This window comes from Aphelocoma coerulescens, chromosome 4, assembly GCF_041296385.1.
Source record: "Aphelocoma coerulescens isolate FSJ_1873_10779 chromosome 4, UR_Acoe_1.0, whole genome shotgun sequence".
Classification (NCBI taxonomy): Eukaryota; Metazoa; Chordata; class Aves; order Passeriformes; family Corvidae; genus Aphelocoma; species Aphelocoma coerulescens.
Window position 1 is genome coordinate 10878709 of NC_091017.1, and position 25775 is coordinate 10904483.

The 25775-nt window shown below is 39.9% G+C and overlaps 1 protein-coding gene across 1 annotated transcript in view; it reads right to left on the reverse strand.

The window, feature by feature from the left end:
* The window catches only part of SLC7A11 (solute carrier family 7 member 11), a 57675-nt gene that overhangs the window by 12651 nt on the left and 19249 nt on the right, over positions 1 to 25775 (reverse strand). Inside the window, exon 6 of the mRNA XM_069012081.1 lies at positions 23889 to 23933. Within this exon, the coding sequence (XP_068868182.1) occupies positions 23889 to 23933 (45 nt within the window). The remainder of the gene's footprint in view (positions 1 to 23888; positions 23934 to 25775) is intronic.

The following is a 25775-nucleotide window of genomic DNA, read 5'->3' on the forward strand; positions in this document are numbered from 1 at the left end:
TTTTTGAAAGGAGGAACAGAGGCACAGTGAATTTGTCCAAAGCCACACTGCAAGCAAATCTTTGAGTAAGGAGAAAACCCAGATGCCTCAAGAATTATCCTAGTCTCTTTCCACTTAATATTATTGGTATCTACAGCACACCAAGAAAAAACTCAGACCTGAAACGAATGTTTTAGTTCCAAGGCTGAGAGCGACGGTATGTACGGTCCCTCTGAGGAGAGCTGAGAGCTCCTCTTTCATGGCTGGGTCCTTCCAGCTGTCTATATTAAAGCTGCTTTTGGAGGGATTAAGAGGTTGCCATATTTAAAGAACATTGTTGTGAAGGTCACCTCAGCAGTTGGAAGAAAGGAAAGACAGAACTAGGAAGAGATCAAAAGCACATTTGTAAAGGACTATTGTAATCACCTCAAAGGAAAAGGTATTTTGAAAACCAATGCAAAGATCCATTCTTCTCTGATATTTTTCTCGAAGAAACACAACCAGGTCATAATTTAAGGATTTTTTTCACTACCAGTCCTTATTTCTCAAATAGATCCTTCACATCAGTATGGCTATATAGAGCTGAAAATAAGATCTAACCTGAGACTGAATAAATAAATGTATTTATTTATAAATAAGTAAAGCAGGACAGTATCATTGTTGCACATCTTGCCCACCTCAGAAACCACGGTGTCAAATGCTCCCATTAACCCAGACACACAGGTAGGTAATAGGATCACGCCAGTAATGTAACACCAAAACTGGGTAGACATCATGATACCGTATTAAGCCACAGCTACCTCATACACATATCTCAAGTGAAGAAATGGGAAAAAGGGAAGCCAGTCAACTTGTAGGATATGTTTATTGATGGAGAAGATGACAGCAAGGACTAGAGCAAAGAGCCCAGAATACATGTGCTGTATTGCTGGAAAACCCACAGTTACGGACCCAAGAAATACTGCAGCTGTGTGTGTTGATAACATATGCCAAAATGGGGTTTGTAGGTCAGTTGCCAGATGTATTGCAATCAGCAGGGTTAAGCTTCTTACCTGACCAGGGTGAAAATTGAATTAAATCCTGATTCAAGGTAGGGGTACATGGAATTAAAGCCTCTCAGAACAGGCATATTATCTATATTTTCTGCATCGCAGATGAATGCTTCAACCACCAAGCTTTTGGAGAAATCAGCCCTTACTCCAACCTTAAAAAGAGTGTTTTCAGCCAAAGATAGCAAATTTGGACTATTTTCACAAATACCATTTAAATGACTGAAAGCATACTGTTAAACGTAACAGATTAAGTTTGTTTGCTTAGTTTGTTCTAACTCTTCTTAAAAACCTTGTATTCACATCTAATTTAAATCCCAGTTTAATTTCTGATAAAACAAAATGGCAGTTCAAAACTGGGGGGGGGGGGGGGGGGGGGGGGAAGAATCATGCTTGAAAACATGACCATTTTCTTAGCACTGCAAGTCCTGCCTTGTTATGCTGAAGAGCACTAATGCCCTTGGATAGTAATATCAACAGAAAAAAACACATTCTGAAGAAAAAAAACCCTAAACAAGCCAGAACTAGTCGGCAAGCACTATTCATTAAAAAGCCTGCAAATCATAACTCAGCGCTTGGAGCAGCACAAGGGATGCTGTGACTTCTAAGCTCCCAAGTCCTTGTTCTTGAGGGAAGCAAGTGCTCAGGCTGCAGCTCCTTTTGCCTCCTGGCAGGAGTGAGCTTTCAGAGGGCTGTTGTATACCTGCACAACCCTTCCAAGTGCTGCTTATTACCCACTGCTTCCAGTGACAGATTTAGACAGAAAGAAAAGGCCAGTTTCAAGATTTCGGGGATAAGCGATACAGTACAGTTCATTTCTCACTGACACCTCCACTCAGATTTGCATTTAGTCCTCAAATCACCTGAAAGCACAGGCAGACAGGTAGGAACCATATGTAAAACCACGGAGTGAGAGCTTTAATTGTGTCTTTTCTATCCATCCATTTTAAGAGGCAGTTCCCAATTTGCAACAGGATCCCATCAGACTCTCTGCTGTGAACTACAATCTCCATGCTGGAATAAAAGCTGCAATGCCATTAGCAATAAAGACTACCTCCTTTCCCTAGAGGATCACTGTACTAATTTTCTTGGAATATTTTAGGTATTCTCCAGACTTCCAAATCTTGTCTCTAAATATGAAAAATCATACCTAGGTTCTATTCTCCATTGAATTGCCTCTATTGATGAAGTTGCCACCTTTTCACTTCTGCATTCTATGAATCACACACAACACAGGGGGTCTGCAATACTGATAAGCCATGTTTCTGATACAAAACAAATTAACAGCTGCCTCACAGCTAGGTGAGACTTTTGGACTAGACAGAGAAAATTCAAGAAAAACGTATTTTCCACTTTTATTTTTTTAAAGATTTTGATTCATCAAAGCTAAAAGTTCTGATGGGAAACTTGACCATATCAGTAGGATATTTTTTTGGAAAAAAAATCTTAGAAGCAGAACACAAATCTCATCCTACTGATGAAGACCTCAGAACAGTCAATGGCTTAAAAACCATGGCACTGAGAGTGCTCAGATACAGGAGACTGCAATATCTCATTTACTTAAAGCAAGCCCAGGATTTTGACTTGCATTGAAGCGGCTACTTGTTACTATAGGGCAGTACTCCCATTTTTGCACTCCATTTCAGAGTGATATTTCAAAAGATTTCAAAAGCAAGAACAATTCTTTTAAAACCAGCTGTTTGCCTGAGTAGACCTTGAGGCGTTGATCAAAGAATCATCATAGAATCATAGAATGGTTTGAGGTGGAACAGATCTTAAAGATCATCTCTTTACAGTCCCCCCTGCTGTGGGCAAGAACATGTTTCATTAAACCAGGTTGCTCAGGGCCCCATCCAACCTAGCCTTGATATTAGCTCCAAACCTATACAATTATTTGGAAATGTCTTGAGCATTAGCGTCAAGATGATACTCAAGCAGGCTACTCTTTGGTTTGAATGGGAAGCTGCTGCCAGGGAAGTATTTTTGCAATACTCATGTCTTCGCCCAAAAATTTGAAGAAAATCAGTATCAAAAGGAATCTGAGGAAATCTGAATCAGGAAAATATTGACCATATAATTAAAAAGTCTTTTAAAAAGTGGGTGAGAGGCAATTAGGATAGCTTCTATGCAGATGAATGTTGACTTAAATTGAATTGAATCTCCATAACTTTTAAGACTTACCCATCCCCTAGTTACTATTCAGAGCTAAATCTTTCCCTTCTGCTCTATCTATAAAACAACTGTAATGAACAATCACACTTGAACAAAGAGCACATTTACCTTGTCATTCCCAGGAAATGAGTCACCAAGGAGCCTACTATCACCGAGAAGTTCAGCATTGGGAACACAGCTAGCCCATCCTGGGCTATACAGGGCTGAAATTGTTGCCAAGCAGTGCTGCATATTGCTTGGAAACAAATTTCCTTCCTCTAAAGCCTGTAAAAGGCACCACAGCTAGGCCATTCAGTTCAGTCAGTCAGGATAACCACTAGATTTGCATTTAACCTTCAGTGTTGCAGAATCATAGATCCTCTGATAATCAGCTCTAGTACATCTCTACCTCCTACAAATATTTTTGCAAGAAAAAATACCAGAGCAAGCAAGAGAAGGCGGAAAGAGAAAAAAAGATAAAAGGAAAAGAGAAAGAAAACAAGAGCAAGAACCTGAGGATAAGAAATACCATGGCAATAAATCAGCTGAGGAACATTCCTAGAAATGTACAGCACATATCCCAGGTTAATGGCAACTTTTATGACAGCAAACAGTGAGCACTAAGAGCTGTGACCACTGAGGGCTGTTCTTTCTATGAAATGACAACCACAGAGTCTAAGACACTCCTCCAAACCAGCTGAGTTCACAATGGTGAAGCACCTTGTTGCCACATTCTTTGTCATTTAGAGATCATACCAAAACCTTTTCCTTGCAATCATTTCAAAGCCAGGTTTTACAAATGCTCATCATAGTCAACCTTCCTGGACAAAGCTGCACTAGAAGAACCCAGTCAGGAAACATAGATAAAAAAGCCTAAATAAATCACTTAACTACTGATAAAGTTACATAAAATGACATCTTTACTGTAGTAGGGAAATTGTGGAAGATAATTATATATATAAATTTAGACTGAAAATAGTAAAGAAGGAGAGAAGGGAATTCCTAATTCCCTCGTGATTTATGGGCAAGGATTTGCTTAGTTTTCATGAACATGATGTTGTATATTCTGTATTTCTTTAGTTGAAAATTTACTACCAGAGGAGTTTCAAAAGTTCTCTTGTGCGTTAATTTACTCACCATTTGCAATCTGCTAAGCAATTTTCCAAATGAACTCTTTCCAGATTTTGGCACTCTTAAAAAAATCTAGTCATCCACTGCACTCCCATAGCACCAAAGATTGGCAGAAAAAGAGCAAATTTATCACAAGAGCAAATTTATCCAAATAACCTGACACTGGAAAAAAATAACCAAATACAGAAAGTGGCAAGAAAAATTTAATATTCCTGGAATTTCAGTGCAAGATTAGAAGACATACAGGCTTGCCTTAGTAACCGCTGTGTTCCAGAGTCCAATCTATGTCTCTCACCATTCCCAGGCAGTCATTCTGTGACCTGCAGCAATCCCAAATCCTGGGCAGCAAGCAGTACATTTTGGTATAAACTCACTTATCCCTGACATGTTTTTCATGCAAAAAAGCTGCGTATAGGACAACACATTACACTAAAGGGATCAAATAGTTGTCACCATGTCAAAAAAACTGGTGAAAAAAACTACAATCTCAACCATCTGCTTGGAGAAAAGGTGGATGTAAAACTTCAAAGGAGGCCACCTCTCAGGACTGAATCAAAGCCAGGAATAGAGAGACAAAAGTGATGGGAATCATCACAGCACCGCTCAAATCCACATATTTGTAGATGCTAACCAGTGTCTCAGCACCTGCTGACTTCAGTGACAAGCTATTATTATTTTGTTTAGTGTAGTGAAGATTCCCATCAGCAAATCATCTCTTCCCTTCACTGCCTCCCAGTATGTTCCATCCTTATGTTCCAGATCAGAGGAACTTGCAGTCTGTGGGCTTGCAGCTTAGAAAATATTCAATTACATAACTTCCCTTCCTGTGATCTTTTCTTGATTTTGAGAGGAGGGATGAAAGAAAGGAAAGCCTAGTCATGAAGATGCACTCTCATTTACATCACCACATGTTCCATGGATGCTACTGCTGTAGTCCTTCATTTCCAAGCTTTTGGTTCCATAGTTCTTACTTCGGAGACACAGCAGCATGACACTGGGATAACAGAGTGAAGAATCAGGCTACAGTCTGCAGTCTTCTTGCCTTCTACCACCTAGCAAGAGAAGAGCTTCTGCTGTGCTAATTAGTTATTTACTTCCCAGTGCTTGACTTCACTGGTTCAGATTATAATTGCTTACAGTTCGTAAATAAGATCTTCCATGACCAACTGACTTTAAAGGGTTATACTGTGTTAAAAGTGTGCTGCAAAGGGCAGGAAATTGTATTAACTTCTTGGATGTTTCCAGCACTTTTTCCAGCAGGTTTTCCTCAAAAACTATTTAGCATAAATACTGTCTTAAGACTTAGGTATTAATTGCACAGGGTAACACTCTTTTCCATAAAACATCTCCTTTCAGGCAAACCCTCCCAGCTCAAGTCTCAAGAAACAAATCTCTTCACAGACCTTGAGAAACTGAGAATAGCTGTTATGCTCACAAGGGGATTTGCTTTATTTTAATAGAGATTTAAAATTGGCTGTGATGTCTTTGTGTTCAAACTCAGATTGCCAAACCAGATCTGATGAGAGAGCTCATTGACGTCATGGCCCGAGTCCCACCCTGTCAAGTCAATACCTTTTATGAAACACCTTTCTTTGAAGAGCAGAATGGATTCCTCTGAAACTTGGACTACCAGCCAGAGACACTCATCATGGTCAAGGAGGAGCCTGAATCATTTTGCATGAGGTGGATATCTCATATTGGCATTCACAAAGAAAACTATGCCAACACAGCAGATAACAAAGATGACAGCTAAATCCACAAAGGACTTTTGAGATTACAGCACTAAATATTAATCTCTCTGTCTCTGCTTAGCCGTTTCTTGTATAGCAGGCATGTGAACGCTATTAGGAGCTAGAAATTGAGCACAAGAGGAAGCACACAGAGCTACTATGGGGCCTAATTTTTAAAATCTCCTTAAAAGAAGAAATTGAATACAGACTTGAAATATAAAATATCAATCACCCCCTGTGATTTCTCAGTCAACTCTATTTCCATAAATACATCAAGTGCCAGTGTTGAACATCTTCATGTTACCTCAGCAGCAAACTTATTGTACAAAGTTTACGACTGTTTCCAAAAGACATGTGGATGACCAAACCTGGCTTGTATTTTGCACTGTAATTTGGCCCCAAGTTACATCCCTCCTGAGAACCTAAAAGTTCCAAGAAGCCTGCTTTTCTTTCCTATTGCTATAGTCATACCTGCATGAAACTAGGCCTACCCTAGGAACTGAAGTGTGCTTATTATTAGAGTCAGGGAGGTTTAACCAGAGAACAGCCAGGTGCCTGGAAAATGCAGGAACTCTAGCAAAGTGCATTTTACATTTCAGAATCTGAAATGGCAGTGAAGATACCCAGAAGACAATGGTCATTTATATAGTGTATTGCAATAAAAGTGGGGTTTAGGTCAAACGTGTAATTAAAAAGTTGTCTGCCACTCTCAAAAAATCTTGTCTTTTAAAAGGCAGCATAGTCTAAATCCAGAGGACTCAAATTCAAATATATTGTCACTCCTGAGTTTGATTAATGACTTCTCTGTTTCTCTCCTACATCATCATTTAACATACCCTCCTTTTATTTCATTTGTGGGAAACCTTAATGTCCTCAAGGAAGTTTGTGATCTTTTCCACCAGAGAGGCAAAACTTCAGATTTTACCTTTATTGCCCAGATCTCTCCCAACCAGGAGTTGAAAGGAGCACCTCTGCTCTCTCAAAAGCTCCAGCATTTTATTTTCTTCTGAGGTCTGTTTATTGGAAGTGCTTCCAGCACTGCCAGTAGCATAGGATATGTGAGATGGTGAGAAGCACTAGTAAATCACAGTGCTTGCTTGGAGGCAAAGAAGCCATAATGACAAACCTGACACAGGGCTGTAAAAACAAAACACCTGCCTGCACCCAGCTCCTGTATGGAAATGGAGGGGAAAGGGACAGAGGCAAAATCCAAAGTACTTCCTCCAAGCTGCTTTATTTAGCACGTGATAGTGGGTCTAACCTCCTCTTAACTGCTCCACACCAACACATACATCACTGCCAGACTTAAAATAAATGTAAAAAGCAGGAAGTGAAGTAATTGTGTATTAAAAGTAGTTAAATTTATTACAGGGTGCTCTCATGGGAGTTTGAAATTATTAATTCCCTAAGCACCTGATTTATGAGCAGGGTCTACTTTCTCCAGGCAGGATCACTTTTCTTAGGAAAGATGGACCACGGGCAGTAGTTGGCGGTGGGGGAGTGAAGGATATTTAGAATTAGAAACAAGGGAACCTGATATGGGAAATGTGCTGATCAGGCCACATAGCTGAGAAACCTAAGTCATCAGCTACTGCATAACAAGATCATGGCCAGGGAAAGAGATTACAGTGATTGTGAAAGGAATCCCACTAAAAACCATGCTGCCTGTCACAGCACCCTCCCCACACTCCCACAAGTATCTCAGTGTTTGCAGGGAGCAGGGCTGGGGTGGAAGCAGAGCCCTGCCTTGATCTATGTGTATATCTATTGCCTACACTGACAACATATGTTTCTAATTTGGGCCAGAGCAAATGACAGAGAAACACTCTGAGTAATGCAAGGGAGCAGGCTGGCAAGGCTGCTATCATTCCCAAAATGAGCCACTCAAGCTCACAGCCTGGGAATGCTTAGGTGCACAGTGCATGGAGGGAAAAGCATATGTCTCTGTGTGCATGTGCATAAAAGGAGCCAGATTTTTCATACTTGTTAAATTCCTTGACATTTAATTTTGAGCAGGAGGGTTTCCACAATGCCAAGGATCATAAAGGAACAATTTGCTGCTGTATGTTACCATTGATATTTCAGGATGAATGAAAATTGCACCACTTGGTGATGAAAAGAGCAGTTACTTGCAATAAGGAGCACCACAGAAACTGAAATACCAATTACCAAGATAGGCTCTTCTTCTGAAGGAATTCAAAATGAGAAAAATGGTAAATGCAGGTGCCTTAAAGCATTAGCATTTTAAAAGATACAAAAAGGTGTAAATGAAATTAAAGGGAGATGTCTTAACAATACTGCACCGCCATGAAGGAGCCTATCTGGCAGATAAATTATTTTCTCTGCAGAAAGCAGGGAAATTATGGTCTTCCTAAGGACAGCCCAGCAGACTACCTACAGATGTGGGACAGCCCATATAGCACACTGAAATAAGTAGGAGTTCTAACATAGAATAGAAATCCAGAAAACTCCAAATATGAGCTTAAATATGCCTTCGCAGCACACAGTAACTGAAAGCATTTGAATGGAGTTCAGATGGGAATATCAACTTTTTTTATTTTATTATCTTCTGTGCTTTGAGTAAGGAAATAGTAAGCTGAAATCCTCTCTCACTAAACCTTCATAATGCTGAAACCACAATCACAGGCATAGGAGAAAAGCTTATCCTTCTCTTTTTTAAGAAGTGATGAAGTTATATCATGAAGCAAAATATGCACAATTTTCAAAATGACCAGTAAGGCTGGGGTTTTCTTTTTCTGCGTTCAAACTGAGAAATCTTAAGCATAACCTTAAACATAACCTTAGAGAGTTAATCCTGAAATTCTGCTTCAAATCAAGTTCCCTGCAGTTAGTAGTGACATGAAATAGTCAGAATTATTAGTCTATTTCAATTATCTTGGACAGCGTAATCAATGAGACTCAGGATTTTAAGGCTGACTCGTCTTTGCAATTGCCCACTGTTCAGTGTACCCTCTGTCAGAAATGCACATGCTAACATCTTAAAATGGAAGTGGTAATGAGGATTTATGCAGAATTTACCACACTATCTCTTATCCTGTCCCATAGCATCAACCTAAAGGGACCATATACTGGTGCCATCAAAAATCCCTACATCCTGGTACTCCATAAGCACCCTGTCCAGCCTCCCTGAGGCCTACGTTTGAAATTAAACCTAGAGAATCGTAGAATCATAGAAAGGTTTGGGTTGGAAGGGACCATTAAATGTCATCTAGTCCTACTTCCCTGGGAAGAGCAGGGACAACTTCCACTAGATCAGATCACTCAGAAACCCACCCAACCTGGCCTTGAATGTTTCCAGGGATGGGTCATCTACCACTGCCCTGGGCAACCCGTTCCACTGCTTTACAATCCTCATTATAAAACCCTTATTCCATGTATCTAATCTAAACCTACCCTCCTTTAGTTTAGAATCATTACCCCTTTTTTGACAGATTGCAACAGATCCTGCTAAAAATCCTGTCTCCATTTTTCTTGCAGGCCCCCATTTAAAAACACCCACTCTGGTCAACAGGACAAGTTTATGTGTTAGTTTAGCAATAGTTTGCTAGGCATTTTTTCACTAACCAAACTAAGCACAAAGCAAATGGCAGGATTTGGGCCACTGTGGACAAAATTATGTTCTTAGAAGCAGAGAAAATATGTAATTCATTGCGGTCCAGGGTCATTCTAGTACAGCATCATGATCTGTCAACACTCAATACCAAGCTTAGGTGGCCTACAGCTTGGATCTATTCATGTCTGGGATAGCCTGCAACTAAGAAAAACCCTCTCCTCACAGCCTTCACAGTCACCAAGCAAGAATCCTAAAGCATTTCTGCTTATTTTCACATCCATTGAAATATTTCTTCCTTAGACTCATAAGCAGCTTTCTCTCTAATGGGAGTTTTGCACAAGGAAAAGGAATTTCATGGTCTTCTATGTTTCTTGTGGATAAATCTTTACTTTTGTCTGGTTTTGCTTAGCAACTGTGTTTTCTTGTAATAAATAGATATTATAAACTAGAAGTGCCTGTCATTCCTTTACAGTGTTGGATGAATGTAAATCTTTTCTTTAAAATATCCCCACATAGAAGTTAAACCTCTTGCCACATCAGAGTGCTCCTATTTATTATCCATTCTCATGATCTATGGAGGAGGTCTCTAAATTGCTGTTAGATCTTTTAAAATGATGATATCAAAACTGTTCTTGTAAGGGATTTCCATTCCATCATACTTCAAAAAATTAAATATTGTTATTATAAAGTCCACTTTTTCACAATGAACAAAACATAATGACAAGGTGAAGATGCAAATAACAGCACTTGTTCAACAGCAAGTGTTGCAAGTGAATGAGGATTGACATAATAAACAACAGCACTGCAACTTGAGAAATGCAGATTATTCACTTCACAGCACCTCTGGAGCATTTATAATCTTATATAAATCCTCTTTGTTTACAGTTTCATGGATATAGGCTGTACTGTAATTTAAATTTCTAAAAACCCTAATGGTCAGTTAGTTAACAATACTCATTAAATAAAATACCACTGTCACTATGTGTTTAAAATTCCATCATACTCACAGCCAAATATCATCATGTAAGCTACACTGTAAGTGATCAAAACCTGCTCCCAGAACATCTGCACACCCATAAGCACTCACATAAAAAAGCCACCATGCAGTGAAGGAGTGTGTAGAGGAATAAGAATCTTAGCATTCACTAGCTAAGATTAATGCTCCTCTGATGGAAATTCTGCTGTAACACAAGAAAGGATGTACTCATCTACAGGAAAGATGTACAATGCCAAATTGTCTTGTTTTGATATGACTATTACATATCTTAAATACAAGCCAGCAATCTCACTACTTATTAAAGCTGAACAATCAAATAAGAGAGCCCCATTTAATGTCTCATCCAAAAAGACTGTGTCAGAGTAAGTTATAGTGCTAGCTGAACCAAGTGGAACATATTCCTTTTCTTGTGTGTGGTAATACCATTGCAGTTGGAATTTTGACCATGCTCTTCCAAAGAATAACTGCTCATGGTGGCACAGCACATGTTAATGACTCTTTGTGCAATTATAAAACTCCAATCATGATGTGCATGAGTGTAATAAAGAGAATATGGCCCTTGAAATTTTTGTTGTCCATTGCTTTGTTTGTATTTTATTCTCTGATTCTGTGTCTTACCTCAGCAAAAATTGCAGTCTTACTTTCTCTGACAGTCATCTCACCACCTCTGTCAGATGGTGCCAGCATCAGCCTAATGGTGCTCCAATAAAAGATTTATTGTTAATGGCAAGCAAGATGCTGCTACATGCTCTGGTATAACACTCTGCTTACCTAACACTGCCTTAGCACTCTGCTCTTCCTCATTTTTGAGGCTCAGCATAAAAGAGAAAAGGCAATAAAAAGTGGCAAAAGAGGGTCATCCCCTTCTGGCTCCAGGAGAGGATGCACCACATACAGATCACAACATTGCACTATGAATTAAAGTAGCTGTTACTGCCCTATATCACTAGCCATAGGTAGTGGGGGTGGCTTGCTTTCACAAATACTAGGATAAATGGCTGTGAGACCCCTTTTTCTATACCCAGGCTATAAACCAACACTGACAGTACCCAAGAGAAAAGGCTGATCTACAATTTCATAAGGAATTTCATAGTTTTGACTGGGGTTTACAGTGAGATTTCACTGCTATCTGAAGCACAGATTTAAATCTCAGATCAAAACATTAAGACAAGTACTCTGAGTCACCTCCACAAGAGCTAATGCCGTTGGTAAATACAAAAATAAAAGCTCAAACATCAGACAAAACCAGGTTCCAGTTTTAAAGTGGGAAGGAGAAAACCTGGGAGAGGTTTGCCTGCAGAGCAGCACCTATTACAGCTGGTGGTGGGGTCAGTAGCTCTGACCCAGGAAGAGGTGACCAGTCCGGAGAGATGGTCCCGAAAGGGATCACCTTCCCGAGCCCAGTGTCTTCCTCTCAGCTGCTGGCAGAGGGGCCCTTGCAGAGGCTATCAGCTCTTTAGTGATTCTCAGCTCGTGATTTCAGCTCAGCTCTGCAGGGCACCTCCAGGCCAAACCAGACCAGAGAGAGATGAGAAGGCCCGTGTGGCTGGTTCCACAGGAGGGTAGCTTTATTGTTGGTTCCCTCTGGCGATGGGGAAAGCCAGGGACGAGCTCTCTCCCCCACAGAGCCAGGGGGCTTCCTTTTATAGGGATACAGGGGATCAGTGGGGGACCAATGGGTTACAGAGGGTCTGGGACAGACCAATGGGTTACAGAAAGATCTGCATAGTGTCTCTCAAAGGATTGTGGGTCCACCTTTCCTCGCCATGACCCAAGAAGTGGTTGCCTTTCTAAGGAGTCCTGCTGGGCGATTGCAAAATCTCTTGTCTCAGCAGAGATCCCTCCAGGGCAAGGGCTGGGCATATCCCACAAGCACCCACACTAGAAGTTCCATAAAACACTCTTGCTTTCCCAAAGAGTGCAACACCCCTAGGACCGAAGACAAGAATGTGAGGTGGAGCTGCAGTGTCTGTTCCAAACCACCTCAGTTGGACTTGTCACTCTAGTGAATTTACTCATTTTTCTATCTACCCCTAACACACTGTTGTCTATCTCTTTTTCCGATAATTTCAGTCAGGCCTCCTGCTTATGAACCACCAAAAGAAAATGAAAATGTATAATGGAACCTTCCCTGTGGCCAAGAGAAGAGCTGCTCAGCCCTGAGAAATCCATCATCCCTCCAGTAAAATACACTCTGTTCTACAGCTCTGGACCTTCCGCAGGACATCGGTCTTGCAAGGAATTTTTATTCCCGCAATGAATGTTTTGCTGAGTAGTTCAGGTTCCCCATAAAGAGGAAACTGTCACCCATCTGTACAGGTACTGTTATGTCCCTCAGTGCAACTGAAATAGATGTTAGAACAGTTTTGCATATGTTTCAGCTGGTGAAAATGAAGGGAAATCCAGGGCAATGGAAACTTCAAAGGTTACAATATTTTGTGTTACATTACATTACCCTGCTGGTAAAGCAGATTACAATTTTTTCCAGCTACCCAGAGACCGTGGATAAACATTTGTTTTACTTCCTTAGGAGAGCTGATTCATAGTAACCATGATTCACATAAACAAACAGAAATTATTAAAAAAAAAAAAGTAAAATCAGCAACAGGAAAGAAAACAAACCTTACACTCAGCAGGTTATCACATTGGCAAAGAAAATGAGCCATGAGCGCTGGAAAGAAGCAATCTTCTGTGCAATGGCACCATGCACCACACACTGGATAGCTACTGTGGGGACAGACGGGGCCATCATGTGGGCTTGTCACATCCTCACACCTTGGAGACACCAAATCTTCATGAAACAGAGTGGCTTCAGGAGCCTCTGCAGCAGCCAGCCACAGTCCCAGCACCCAGGACACACCTTCTCTGCTCTGGAGCAGGAGGGAGGGCAGGAAGCTCCAGCTGAGTTCCCTGGCTTTTGCTTCCTCAAATGAGGTCCCACAGTTTGGCAGAGGAAAATCTGTTTGAGGGCTTGTATCCTAAGTGTCCACTTCCTCGTATATGTTTGCCCCTTCTGTGTACGCTGCAAGCAAAACCTCACCCATACCTGGCCATGGCACCTTCCATTGACCCCAGTGAATTAACGAAAGCAGTCACTTGTAAAAATCAAAAGATTGAAATCATACAGTAGTTCTGGTTGGAAGAGACCTTAAAGACCACCTAGTTCCAACCCTCTGCTATGGGTACGGACACCTTCCCCTTGACTAGTTTGCTCAATCCTCATCCCCTCAGAAGAGATTCGCTCAGACCCCCTTTCTCCACTGGCCCTGGATAAAAAAAGGAATAAGGACATGCATCACAGCAGCCCAGGCATTTGCATGTCCACTCATCCAGTGAGTTTGCAGGAACCTCTCCCACCCATCTCTCCTGCAGTAGGATCCTGCCCCAATGATGCATTTTTAGAACTATTGAATAGTTCTAACAAATAATCTTCAAAAAGTGTCAGCTGTCTCCAGAATTATGAAGGAATTCATTCAGTCATTTTCATTTCAAGTTGGTTCTTTTATCTTCAGCCACAGAGTCTACATAAATGGAAAAAAAACATTTCAAAGCAATGGCTTCTGAAATATTGCCTTAATGTAGATGCTGCCTTAGGGGGGGACAAATCCACAGGCAGCATGTACTCCCACCCTGCCTTACCATCCTCCCTCCCAACGGCACAAACAGAACAGAATCACTACTAAACCCGTGGTATATAGAAGTATGGTATTACACTCTCTACCCTTGCAATTTATCTTTTTCCTTCCATCCTCTACCTGTCTTTGCTGAATAGATTTGATTTTTCTGGTAGCTGACTACCTTCCTGATTTCTGACTAATGTCTTTGTGGTATCCTTATTACACGTCTGAGACATAAAAGGAGTTAGAATCAGATTCTATATCAGACAATTAGGGAAAAAAGAGCAGAGGTAACACTATTAATTTCAACACACATATCCACAGCTAAAACCCAGCAAAGCAATACTGTATCTAACCGTGCATCTATAGCACTCATTTTTATTCTTCCATTTTCCCACTCGCTCTTCTCCAACACCCATGCCAGGTGTGTGCTATAAGTTAACTCTGTATGAAATAATAATTTGGTCTACAAAAATAAGAAAAATACATAGAAAAAGACAACTACTGTGTTTCTTTAGTGTGCCCTCAAAGTTTAGGTATGAAATCTGCATTGCCTAGTGTCATGGTTTACCTAGTCCTGAATATTTCCATGGCCTTCAGCTCGACTTTTATCAGAGGAGCCTTTTATACAAGGAATGTTAGAACAGGCCTTGACTAGAAGGCCTTGTTAGAACATACAAGTGACCTTGCCTTGACTTCATTCAATAGTGAATTATTAGTTTTCTGAACTGCAGTTTAATAAGACATCCTTATTGTCTTAATTAATGATCAAGGTACATCTTTGAAATCTTTACAGACACTATAGATCACATCAGTCTCTTTTCTGATTTACATATATTGACTGGCGTATCAGTTAAATCCTGCCACAGGCAGCTCTTCACTGCAGTCAATTTCTAAACAGAACATCTTTTTTCTTTTTTTTTTACATTAAAATTTAAAGATAATAAAGTGGAAGTAGGAGATAGAAAGACCTGAAGACAGCTGAACCAATTCAAATGCCAAATTGGTGTTTAGAAAGCAGCTGCCAGTGACAAAGATACAGTACCTGTGGGTCATCTCTCTCATGGTGTAGAATTTCACCACAGGACTCAGCAGTGATATAACCACCAAAAAAATGGGGTAGGAGGAAAAAAAGCAAGCAACCGCACACGGGAAAAGGAAAAAGAAATAAAAATATGCATTGAATGCGTGTCATGTACACATCCCTGAACATCGTAGATTGTAACAGCACGCTTTAGGTCAGTCCCTAACTAAATGCATAAGGAAAAAATGCAGCCACTGGAAAGCAGCAGGCTCACACAGTGGCTGTCTCTGCTTGTCTGCAGAGGTAAGGAAGAGGAATAATGCCCAATGAAATCTGCAGCCTTTTTGTTATCCTTGCTGCTGAAGCCTTTGCTTCCTGTGATCACCCATATGACAAGTGAATTAATGAAGTGAGTCATGTTCCCAGCCCCTCTGTTGCCTGCATCTATTGCTCTGGTGAATTCAGAGCACTGCTCAGATACTAAGTGCATCTGTCAAAGACAAGGCAGGGGATTTGCAGTGTTTTTCTGCATACATCTGGATCCCTCCAGACTCAGACTGCACAGCACAGTGTGCTTTCCAGCTGTGCTCTCTATTCCCTTTCTCTTGTGACACAGCACTGCTGTTAAGTAGGACCCAATGCACCTGTGGGACAGGGGACACCCAGGTGTGGTGGGAGGAATTTGTGTTCAATGGCCAAGAATAAGGAAAATAAGAACAGAAGCACCGAATCTGCAACCTCAGGTAATTATATTATATATGGTAGCTACTGTTTTGGAGCTCTCAAAAATTATGGGGCCAAAGAACTGTCTTCACTACAATAGTACATTATCCACATTATCAAAACCAAAAATCCAGTCCAATGTAATTGAAGTTAATGAAAACAGAAAGAAACCAATTACTTGGATTTTAGTTTGGGTTACCATTTCCAATTCCATTCTGACCCTTTTCCCATTTTAAGTCAAGCTGATAACACAGTTAACATGACAGTTTCCCTTCTTCCTCTGGTTGGAAATATTTTGTGGATTTGGTGACCCCCACCAAATCCTATCACAGACAGACCCCAATTATGGCTCACAAGCAAGTTGCAACCCTTGAATCATTTGCATGTAACACATGTGACTCAATCACATTTTTTGTCACCAGAACCAACAGATTGTCATGGTTAAGGCATTTATGGCACATCTCCTGGGGGGGTGGGATGGAGAGTGAAGAGGGGAAAGGTTGGAGCCAGAACTCAGGAGTGTTCAAGGCCAGGTTGGATGCAGCCCTGAAAAGCCTGGTCTAAAATCTCCCAAACTAGGAATGGGAAAAGAATATAAATAGAGGCAAAGCAACTCAGAATATTCGAGTCCCACTAATAAGAGAATTTCCAACTTCCAGCAAGAGTGACATCCTTTCACTAAAAAGAATAAAAGAAATTTATGAAGGGAAAAAAGTTAGTTCCCACACCACGATTTCAGAAATCTGAATCCATTTAAAACACGCATCCAAGACTGAAATACTTAGCTTCAGAAATGAATTATTAGTAATTTCTAAAAGAAACAATAATGAATGAGCCGAAGATGTGAGGCATGCAAATAGTAAGGAGCTAATAAGCTTAGTGAGAGAGCAGAAGTAAAGGAAAGATCATTTTATTAAGAACAGTCTCATGCTGGTGAGTCAACTCCCCTGAGAGCTAGTAATTGTCTATTTGTCCCTCTCGAACACACACACACAAATACTACTGAATTATGTTCTTAATTAAATGGTTTTCATACTTTTTACAAATAGCAAAACCCATGCTTGGTTTCGTGTAAGTACATTTGAGCTAGTAAATGAATTTGTTTTCTTTATTTGGCAGCTTCAGCTCCCCATTAAAGGATTTTATAAATCTGAAAATATGATTTTATCACTTAAAGAGGGCATGAATAAACTGTAAAAATTGTTGTTGAATTTAAATTAAATTCTTTCAGTTATCTGGGAAGCAACTCAGATGAGGTATCATCTGAGTTGCTTCCCAGATAACTGAAAGAGTTTAAGCAGACTATAATGCTTCTAGATACAGTAAAATTTAGAAAGTATAAAACTCCTAATAAAGAGACATAAAAATAGCTGGGGGGGAGGCTAATTAGAGTATCCTCACTATGATGAAGAATAAGTATTCAAGTACAAAAAAATACCAAGACACAAATAATATACAGAGGAAAAAATGCAAATACTCACTTAACCAACCTGGCTTTCCCTTTAAGGTAATCTGATGAATTCACATGAGCAAATGGACTTTACAAAATACTGGAAAGATTAGCATTTGTCTCTTTTGATTATCTTCAGGCAAAATATCACAATGTAATCCTATCATTTCTGCACTGAATATTTGGCACTGTAGCCTGACATGAAGAAAATGAATTGGAGTCAAATGTATCTTTTAGGAATAAGTAGAATACAATGACACAAGAAAGTTTTCAAACTCCAGGCAGATAAACATTTCTGGTGTCTAAGATTACTGATATTAATATTCCTCTTCAGAGTAAATCTTGTCATTAAATTATAAAATAACAAAATAATATGTAAGAAGCAGAGAGGCAGAAATAGCAAAGGCTTGCATCCCCTCAATTAACATTGAAAATATTTTTTACTTTTTTTATTACTAGGAATCTGATCCCTAATCAGTAGCTAGATCAACAAGGAGCAACAGTGCAATTCAAGTTTCTGAGTGACCTTGGTAGAGGGCTGCATTTTAATGCAAAGTGCCAAAAATCAGATGGCTACAAATAACAAGGGAGCTGGAAGAGTTGTAGCATCTTAGCCACCATTCCCCTCTTATCCATCTGCATCTGTATAATGCTCAGACAGACTGAAGGAAACACCCCAATACTTTTTTCTCTCACTCAGTCCTCATAGATGCAAAATTGACTCTGTAATTAGAATGAATGGGTAGCAGACATGAGCTAGACATGATACTCACATTATTTAAAAACAATATAAAAATAGATTATATCATCCTGATTTTACAAAATGTCTGATGACATCAAGCTCTGGTGACTTGCTATACAGCTACTGTTTCTCAGTGCCTTGGAGAAGAAGGAATGAATGAAGTAAGAAGAACACTGGAAAAATTTAATAGAGAAACTGACTAATCTCAGACCTGAAGGTCATAGCAAAGCAATTCACTTCTTGGTTTTTCAACAGCACAAGACATGATTTATCAATCTGAGATCACACTTACAAACACTATACATCTCAATAATATGTTCTTCCCACTGTGTAACTTTTTAAACAGTGACAGATTGCCTGGGCTGGGCCAAAGTTATTTTGCAAACAGAAATGGAATATTTGCAAATGATGTGGTTCAATAAGGGAGAGGGGAAAAGAAATGGGGAAAAAAAAAGAGAGAGAAAAAGAAAGGATTATGCCAAATAGCAGCTGTATTTAACTGCAACTGCAAAGTAATCCATGCTGTAAAATGCTTTCAGAATCCACATCCTTTGAAATTCTATTATTTTTGTCCACCAAATGAAAAATATTTCCTAAGTTCAACCACACCAACAAAAACCTATACTGCCAAAGAAATAAAATTATTTAGTAAAACAAGAGCTATAAATTGACACCTCTCTCTAGTTGCCCACTTGATCTCAGATTGCCTTGAAGTAGGGAATTTGAGTCTAAGTTTCCCTCCCCTTAAAGTGAAATAATATTTTCTCTCTCTTCCAATTCAAGCCTAATCTTCACAACTTGAAGCATTTAGGCCAATCATCTACTCAGAGTGAGGATGAAGCACAATTTTGTTAAAGTGGGATTCTCTTTGGCCAGCATCTGACACAATCTGGCCCTGACTTTGACAAGGCTCTGAAGATGTTGCTATGATGTGAAAACACTCCTGTGTTATCATCTTATCTGGAGGCCGCCAAAATTCTTGATGAACTATATAGCACTGATCCTGGACTCTGCTCAGCCTGGGAAGGGAAGAGGGAAAAGCCCTTTGGGCATGAGCTGCTTTTGGGGTCTTGATTGAAAAAAATCAGCCTATTTCTTGAGATTACATAGTGGGTGTTCAAGAATACAGATGAGAACAAAGACTATGTACAAAAACTGAGTCCGAAAGTTCAACATGCATGATTTCTAGTCCTCTAAATTTGCTGCTCCAGACCACATGGCTCCTGTCAACTTTCAGGTGACAAACTCTCTCAGAGACCTGGCTGTTTCTTCATTCATCTATATTTAGACAATGCAATACAATAAGACCTCAGTTTGAGGCTGATCCTTATAGTGCAAGAAAATCAAAAAGATCAAAGCTGCATGTGATGTGGCTGCACAAGTTTGTTTTGGTGAAGTTCTGCTTCAAGGATTATTTAGGTATTTTATTTCAAACAAAAATTGCTATTCACCCAGCATGTATATGCAAAGCATAATTTTCAAAAAAAGGAAAATAAATTTGTTGTCGTACTTTAATGTTGTTCCACATATTCTTGATAATAAAATTATTTCAGGCTATTTTAAAAAATTGTACATTAACACTGCAACCATAGCTTCTTCTAAAATAAACATTAAGTTCATGTTTCTTCAGGTCCTACTAATAGCTGCATGAGAGAAGCACTTGAACAAAGAGGAATAAAGAAATGAGTTCAGGCTTAAAAATTAGACAACAAAAGGGGTTTTAGCATGAGACAGAAACATCTACTTTTACATCTTATGATAATTGGGGTTATAATAATGTCCTTACACAAAAGAAGGAACAATGGCATTTCCAAAGTGAAAATTTAACACTACTTCCAAAACTCTGTTCAAAAATAATGACATTCACTTTGAAATTTTTTTTTAAGCCTTTCTGTTCTCCCTTCTGTAATGTAAAGGGTGCTTTCTCCCTGCTTCGCTTATTCCCACAGTCTCTGTTTCAGCTTTTCCTATCTAGGGTTTCATATTGCCTCAGCATCTCAGTGCCTCGGGCCCAGAGTATTTATCTATACTTATAGACCTAAGTCTGCAATTTATTGTGCCTGGGCAGGCTGCTGCACCTCCACAGATTCCCATAGCCTTCGAAGCCCTTCCTGCCTCTACAAACAGCTGCTTGGAGCACAAAGGGGACTGGGCAAGGGCACAAGCATCTTCCTTTCCCCGCCTCTCTCCTGCATTCCCAACGGCACATGCCATACTCCAAAAGGTTTTCCTGGCGCCATACATCACATAAAGAAATGCAATCCCTATCTGGGAAATTTAATGTCTAATATCAAATGTTTCCACCTTCCTATGCATTTCAGGACATATTCTAGGGCCCACCTCCATAAAATGGTTTGGGTTGGAAGGGACCTTAAAGATCATCTTGTTCCAATCTTGTTGCGATAGGTAGGTACACCTTCCACTAGACAAGGTTGGTCAAAGCCCCATCCCCACTCTCTGCTAGAGCATTCCTGACATCCATCTGCTGTAAACCTGGCCCTTTGGTACATTCATTGGGGGTTTGCAGCCTGCTGGTTCACATGGGGATGGAGATGGTCATTCACCTCAGTTACTTCCAAAGCTGTCACACACCTGGAAATGCACAACTGTGACTGATTTTCAGGCAAATATTTACTTTGGCAGGTTCAGGGCAGAAGACCTCACTGTAGTCACCTCTTTTGCTGTAAGTAATTTTCATCCCTAACCATTGACAAACATTACAAATTGCACACCTGAAGCTCTTACAGGCTCTAAGTGGTTCAAGCCTGCACTTTCCTCTTCCTGTTTAAAATCAGCTACATCATATCTACAGAGAAGTACAATACAGTAGAATCACAGAATATTTTGGGTTGGGAGGGACCTTAAAGTTGCAGCTCCAATCTCCCTCCATGGGCAGGGACACCTTCCACTAGACCAGGTTGCTCAGTGCAATCTTCGGCAAAAAGCTCACAGCAAGAAGGAAAGACAGCATTATAAGGTAAAAAAAAAAAAAAAAAAGCAGTTGTGTCCTAATAAATGCCTACAACAGCAGGACAATTAGTGGCTCATCTAACATTTGCACTGGATTTAGTGGGAGCTGAGGCAGTTGCCACTGAGATTAATCCATACTATTCCCTTGCCCTGTAGCTTTGGGAACAATGGTGAAGCAGGCCTTGGTTCAGAAGGACATCTTTCCAACAGGGCCATTCACAGGTGGCAACCAGATAAAAAAATATGTTCCAAATGTTTCATTTAATTGCTTGTTTCAGCTCAAGGGAGTCCAGAATCCCCATTTACAGGGGGTGCAGCAGTCTCTGTCAGCACAGGCAGTAACAATTTATTTGCCCCAGCATCACCTGCCACTTTTTAGCAATTTTTAAAATCCCACCTTCTTCTGTTCTGTATTATACCTTTGCATGGAGATTGTAAAAACTGGGCATCTTCTCATCCTCTCAAAGTGCAGCCTCAAGAGGAAGAGTGACGAAGGGAAGCTTTAACAGCCTTATGATAACATTGCACATGTAATATTGAGCTGGTTTTTCCAGTGCCATCCTGGAATACCCTAAACCAGCCAGGTTATGTGGTTTGCCCTCCAGCACAACATCCTCACTAGCAGCACAAATAACTTCAGCAGTTCTCCAAGGATAACCTGGAGAACAGAGAAGCTCTCCTGAGATGGGAAAAGACAGAGTCTTCTTCCCTGACATCCCAGCTGCAATGGAAAAAAAACATCAGAACTGAACCAGCACCACTTCTCTTAGCTGAGATATATCATGCTTCAAGGGGTGCTTAGTTCTTAAAAAAAAAAAAAAAAAAAAGAGGAACTATGCTTTTCTGTCCTATGCAGCAGAGAAAAATGTTCAAAAATAGGAACTCTTCTGACTCAAATGACAAAAAACCTCAATATATATCAAAACAGCTACAGTGAAAATTTCCAAGAATTCCAGTTGAGAGAACTGCAGAGACACAGATGTGTATGTAAAGTCCCAAAGGGTGTAGACATCTGCATGTTTAGAAACATCACACAGTATAGATGGTAACCACACAATAATTTACAAATTATATTGCTTCTAGCTGAATTTGATCATACCACCAAGACTCTGGCTCCTATCTCTCCAGAATTTCCTGAAGCAGCAGATGTCCTGGACCAGAATCCCTTTACTCCTTCGTTTAGTTTCATATTTAAAGTCGTTCTGTCATACAACAACTTTTCAAAAGTAAAAAAATTTGTAGGTTGTCTTTTGGTTTTAATGTCTACTTCCCATGATTTTATAAAGAGCACAGATACTTGGTAGTTAAACCCTAGATCATCCAGCTTGAGTTATTGTGTGTCCCAGGCCTGGGAAACTTTACCCAGCTGCTCTCCACTGACACAAAGCACAGAAGCCTTCAGGTTCGAAAAGACCTCTAAGACCATTGAGTCCAACCATTAAACCATCATTGCCAAGTCCACCACTAAACTATGTCCCCAAGTGCCACATCTACACATTTTAAATACATCCAGAATCATGTTTTACTAAAGCACAGCTCCTAAAACAGTGTTTTATCAGAACTTAAAGACTACCAGTGAAAAACCCATTTGTATATATGTATCTGTCATAACGATTAGTCATAAATATTAATGCAGTATTTTCTACCTGCATTTGTCTGGTCTGCGATTCCAATCACTCAATTCTCAGTCTACATGTCCTGATCACATCAAAGAGCCTGCTAACACACAACACACCTCAAAGTCACTGAAACAATGGAAATCTGCCAGTCTTTCTATCAGCCTCATGTTTTATCATCCATTTCCTTATAACAATTTTCAGGCCTCTGAAACAGCACCAGGTTTGGTTCAGACTTTGAAGAAATTAAAAAAAAGCTTTCTGCATGCGCCCAATCAATGGCTTGGGATTTTCTTTCCCTACATGTCTCAGGTTCGTACTATCTGAGTGTGCAGTGCAGGGGGTCATTTTAAAACAATAAGTAATTTGGTACCCAGCCAGCTATCTTATTTTTAAAACCCCAGAAAATTATATTTAGCCATTAATTTATCAAGTAAATAGTTAATCTTCCTCAAAGAAAACATTAATCTGAAAAGGCATATTTTCTCTAATTTTTAGAAAAGGTTAATAGTTTTTTATTACTGGCCCCACATACCAAAACATATCTACCAAAATAGATGGGACAAATCAAACTCTCCCTAACAGAACAACTTTTCTTGCCATGTTTTACAGGCAGGTGATGAGAGAGTGTTCATATCCAGTTGGAAACAGGCTTTGACCCATATCCCCTATTCGGTTTAATTGGATTGGATGCTGTGTGATGTGTATTCAAGATCCTGCATCTCTGAGACATCTAAAACAAGTAGAACTAAGTATTTTATTAATATTTAAACACAGCAAAACTGACAAATATTGCAGCAGATAAGTTTCTTGGGCAAGATTTCCCTGACAGGATACCAGTAACTTCCACTGAAAGAAGCCACTGACAGTTACTCGGATCCTGAGGGGGACAACCAGAGCCCTGGAGATCTACTTAATTTTGTGCTTTCTGTGCACGTAAAAGCAGAATACATAACAAGGTCACAACAGACCAAAAATAGCAAATCTTCAAGCAGTTGCAATTCAAATGGATACCGGATCTGCTGGAAGGCAAGCAGTTTGACCAGCATACAGAACTTCTGAAGATCACTACTTTGATAACATTTTAAATTTCACAATCATTTTCCAAAAGTCAAGCAAAACATTAAGTACATACTTTTCAGGGTTTTCCACTTCTTCGGTAACAAAATTGAGGTAAAACCTAGAAAATAGTTATAAAACGTATTATAAGATTTATTCTTATATTCTTATATTTTTATTCTGTATTTCTTTCACTAAGAATCAAGAGGATGCCTTCAGTTAAGCACTGCTGTTAATTACAGTAGACTTTGCGGGCCCGTGTTTGGATTAAGGAGAGAGTGATAGCTAACCTTCCCTCATCCCCACATAAGGAAGGGAATTCCTAGAAAAGACAGCAAAACAGGGAAAAAAAGACAGTAACTCTGTAAAGTCAGTGTGTAAATTTTTTTTTTTTCCCTGACATATTACGCAGGTTATGGTTTACCCTAATTCCATACATACACACACACATGTACTCTCCAAACTTTATATTCCATTTGTGCTTGTTGTCTTTTACAGTTTCAGGTTATATTGGCAAAAAGTCTCATCAGAGTACTCAGCAAGGGCTTCTTAACAATACAAATAAATGAAGCCTTAGAAAAACCCCTCCCAAACCAAGCACTTTCATGCTAGTTTGTTGCACAGAATCTCAAACACAAGCTGCTAGCTCTGCATGCTCATGCACAACCTTCAGTACAGGTTGCACTCTGATCATATTCCAGCAGCATTCAAGACACAGCTCTGTATGGGAATTCATAGGAACTGCTCACCAGGCACAGCCCTGCATACAAAGCAACCGTAAGCCTCAAGGTCAATGAACTCTCTGTTCTGCATCTATTAGTACTAGGTCTGTGCCTGGCTGGATCACAATTGTGCCTGGCTCGGAGACAGGCCCAAAGGCAGATCTTGGCTAATTAAACACAGCAGTCAATACAGTGCCTATGCTGGCCTTCTGCTCTTGTGCAGAAAGATAAATGGCACCTGAGCCAGCAGTGCTGCAGTGAATAAACAACTGGTAACTGATTTGGCAGAAAGTCTGGGAGCTTTGCACCATCACAAGTCTTGGAGCAGAACTGGGTTAGCAGAATGAGTTAACGCTGGCTCATGGCTTTTTAAAAACAGTGATTTTGTGACTGAGCATGAAATTCTTTGTCACCTTAAGCAAAAACCTCAGCATTAGGTTTTAAACTTTCTAGTGCATAGAGCACAGAAGATAATTTAGGCTAGCTATATGGAAGAAGGTCTTTACAGTGAGGTGGTGAGGGACTGGAACTGGTTGCACAAGGAAGGTATGGATGCCCCATCCCTGGAAGTGTTCAAGGCCAGGTTGCACTGGGCTTTTAGCAACCTGGTGTAGTGGGAAGTATCCCTGCCCATGGCAGGGGGGTTGGAATGAAATGATGTTTAAGGTCCCTTTCAACCCAAACCATTCTATGATAGCTCAGCATCAGTCCTTTTATTGATGCAAAGACATTTCCTTGCATTCTTTTCTCCATTTGTCCTTTTTCAACCAGCATTTTACATACCCAATAGTCTACACTTGCTCTTGGCAGGATGAACCCACGCACAGAAGAGATACTGCCTTTCTTTTCTTCAAAGCTGTTATCATTAAAAGTTAACAGTCTTGTGCGCTGTGCATAAAATTCTGCCTGCATCCTAGGACACATCACCAACACTTGCAACACACCTTCATATTCAGCTAATTGTATTGATTTAGCCCCATGAAACTGATGGTGCAAGGATATTAACACTCCACTTAATGGTCTGCTCCTCCGTGCTCTGAGGTGATGAATTTTAGCTGGTGACAAAGAAAAATAGAGAGCTGGGAAGAACCACAAGCCAAATTAGGTCTTTTTCCTGCTAATTTCTTTTGTAAGTGGAAAATAAGGACCTTGAAATAAAAGTCAGAAGGTGTAAAGAGAGAAAAAAAAAAAAGACATTATTTTTATTTTAGGCTTTGAACTGTTATGTGAAAAATGGGAAA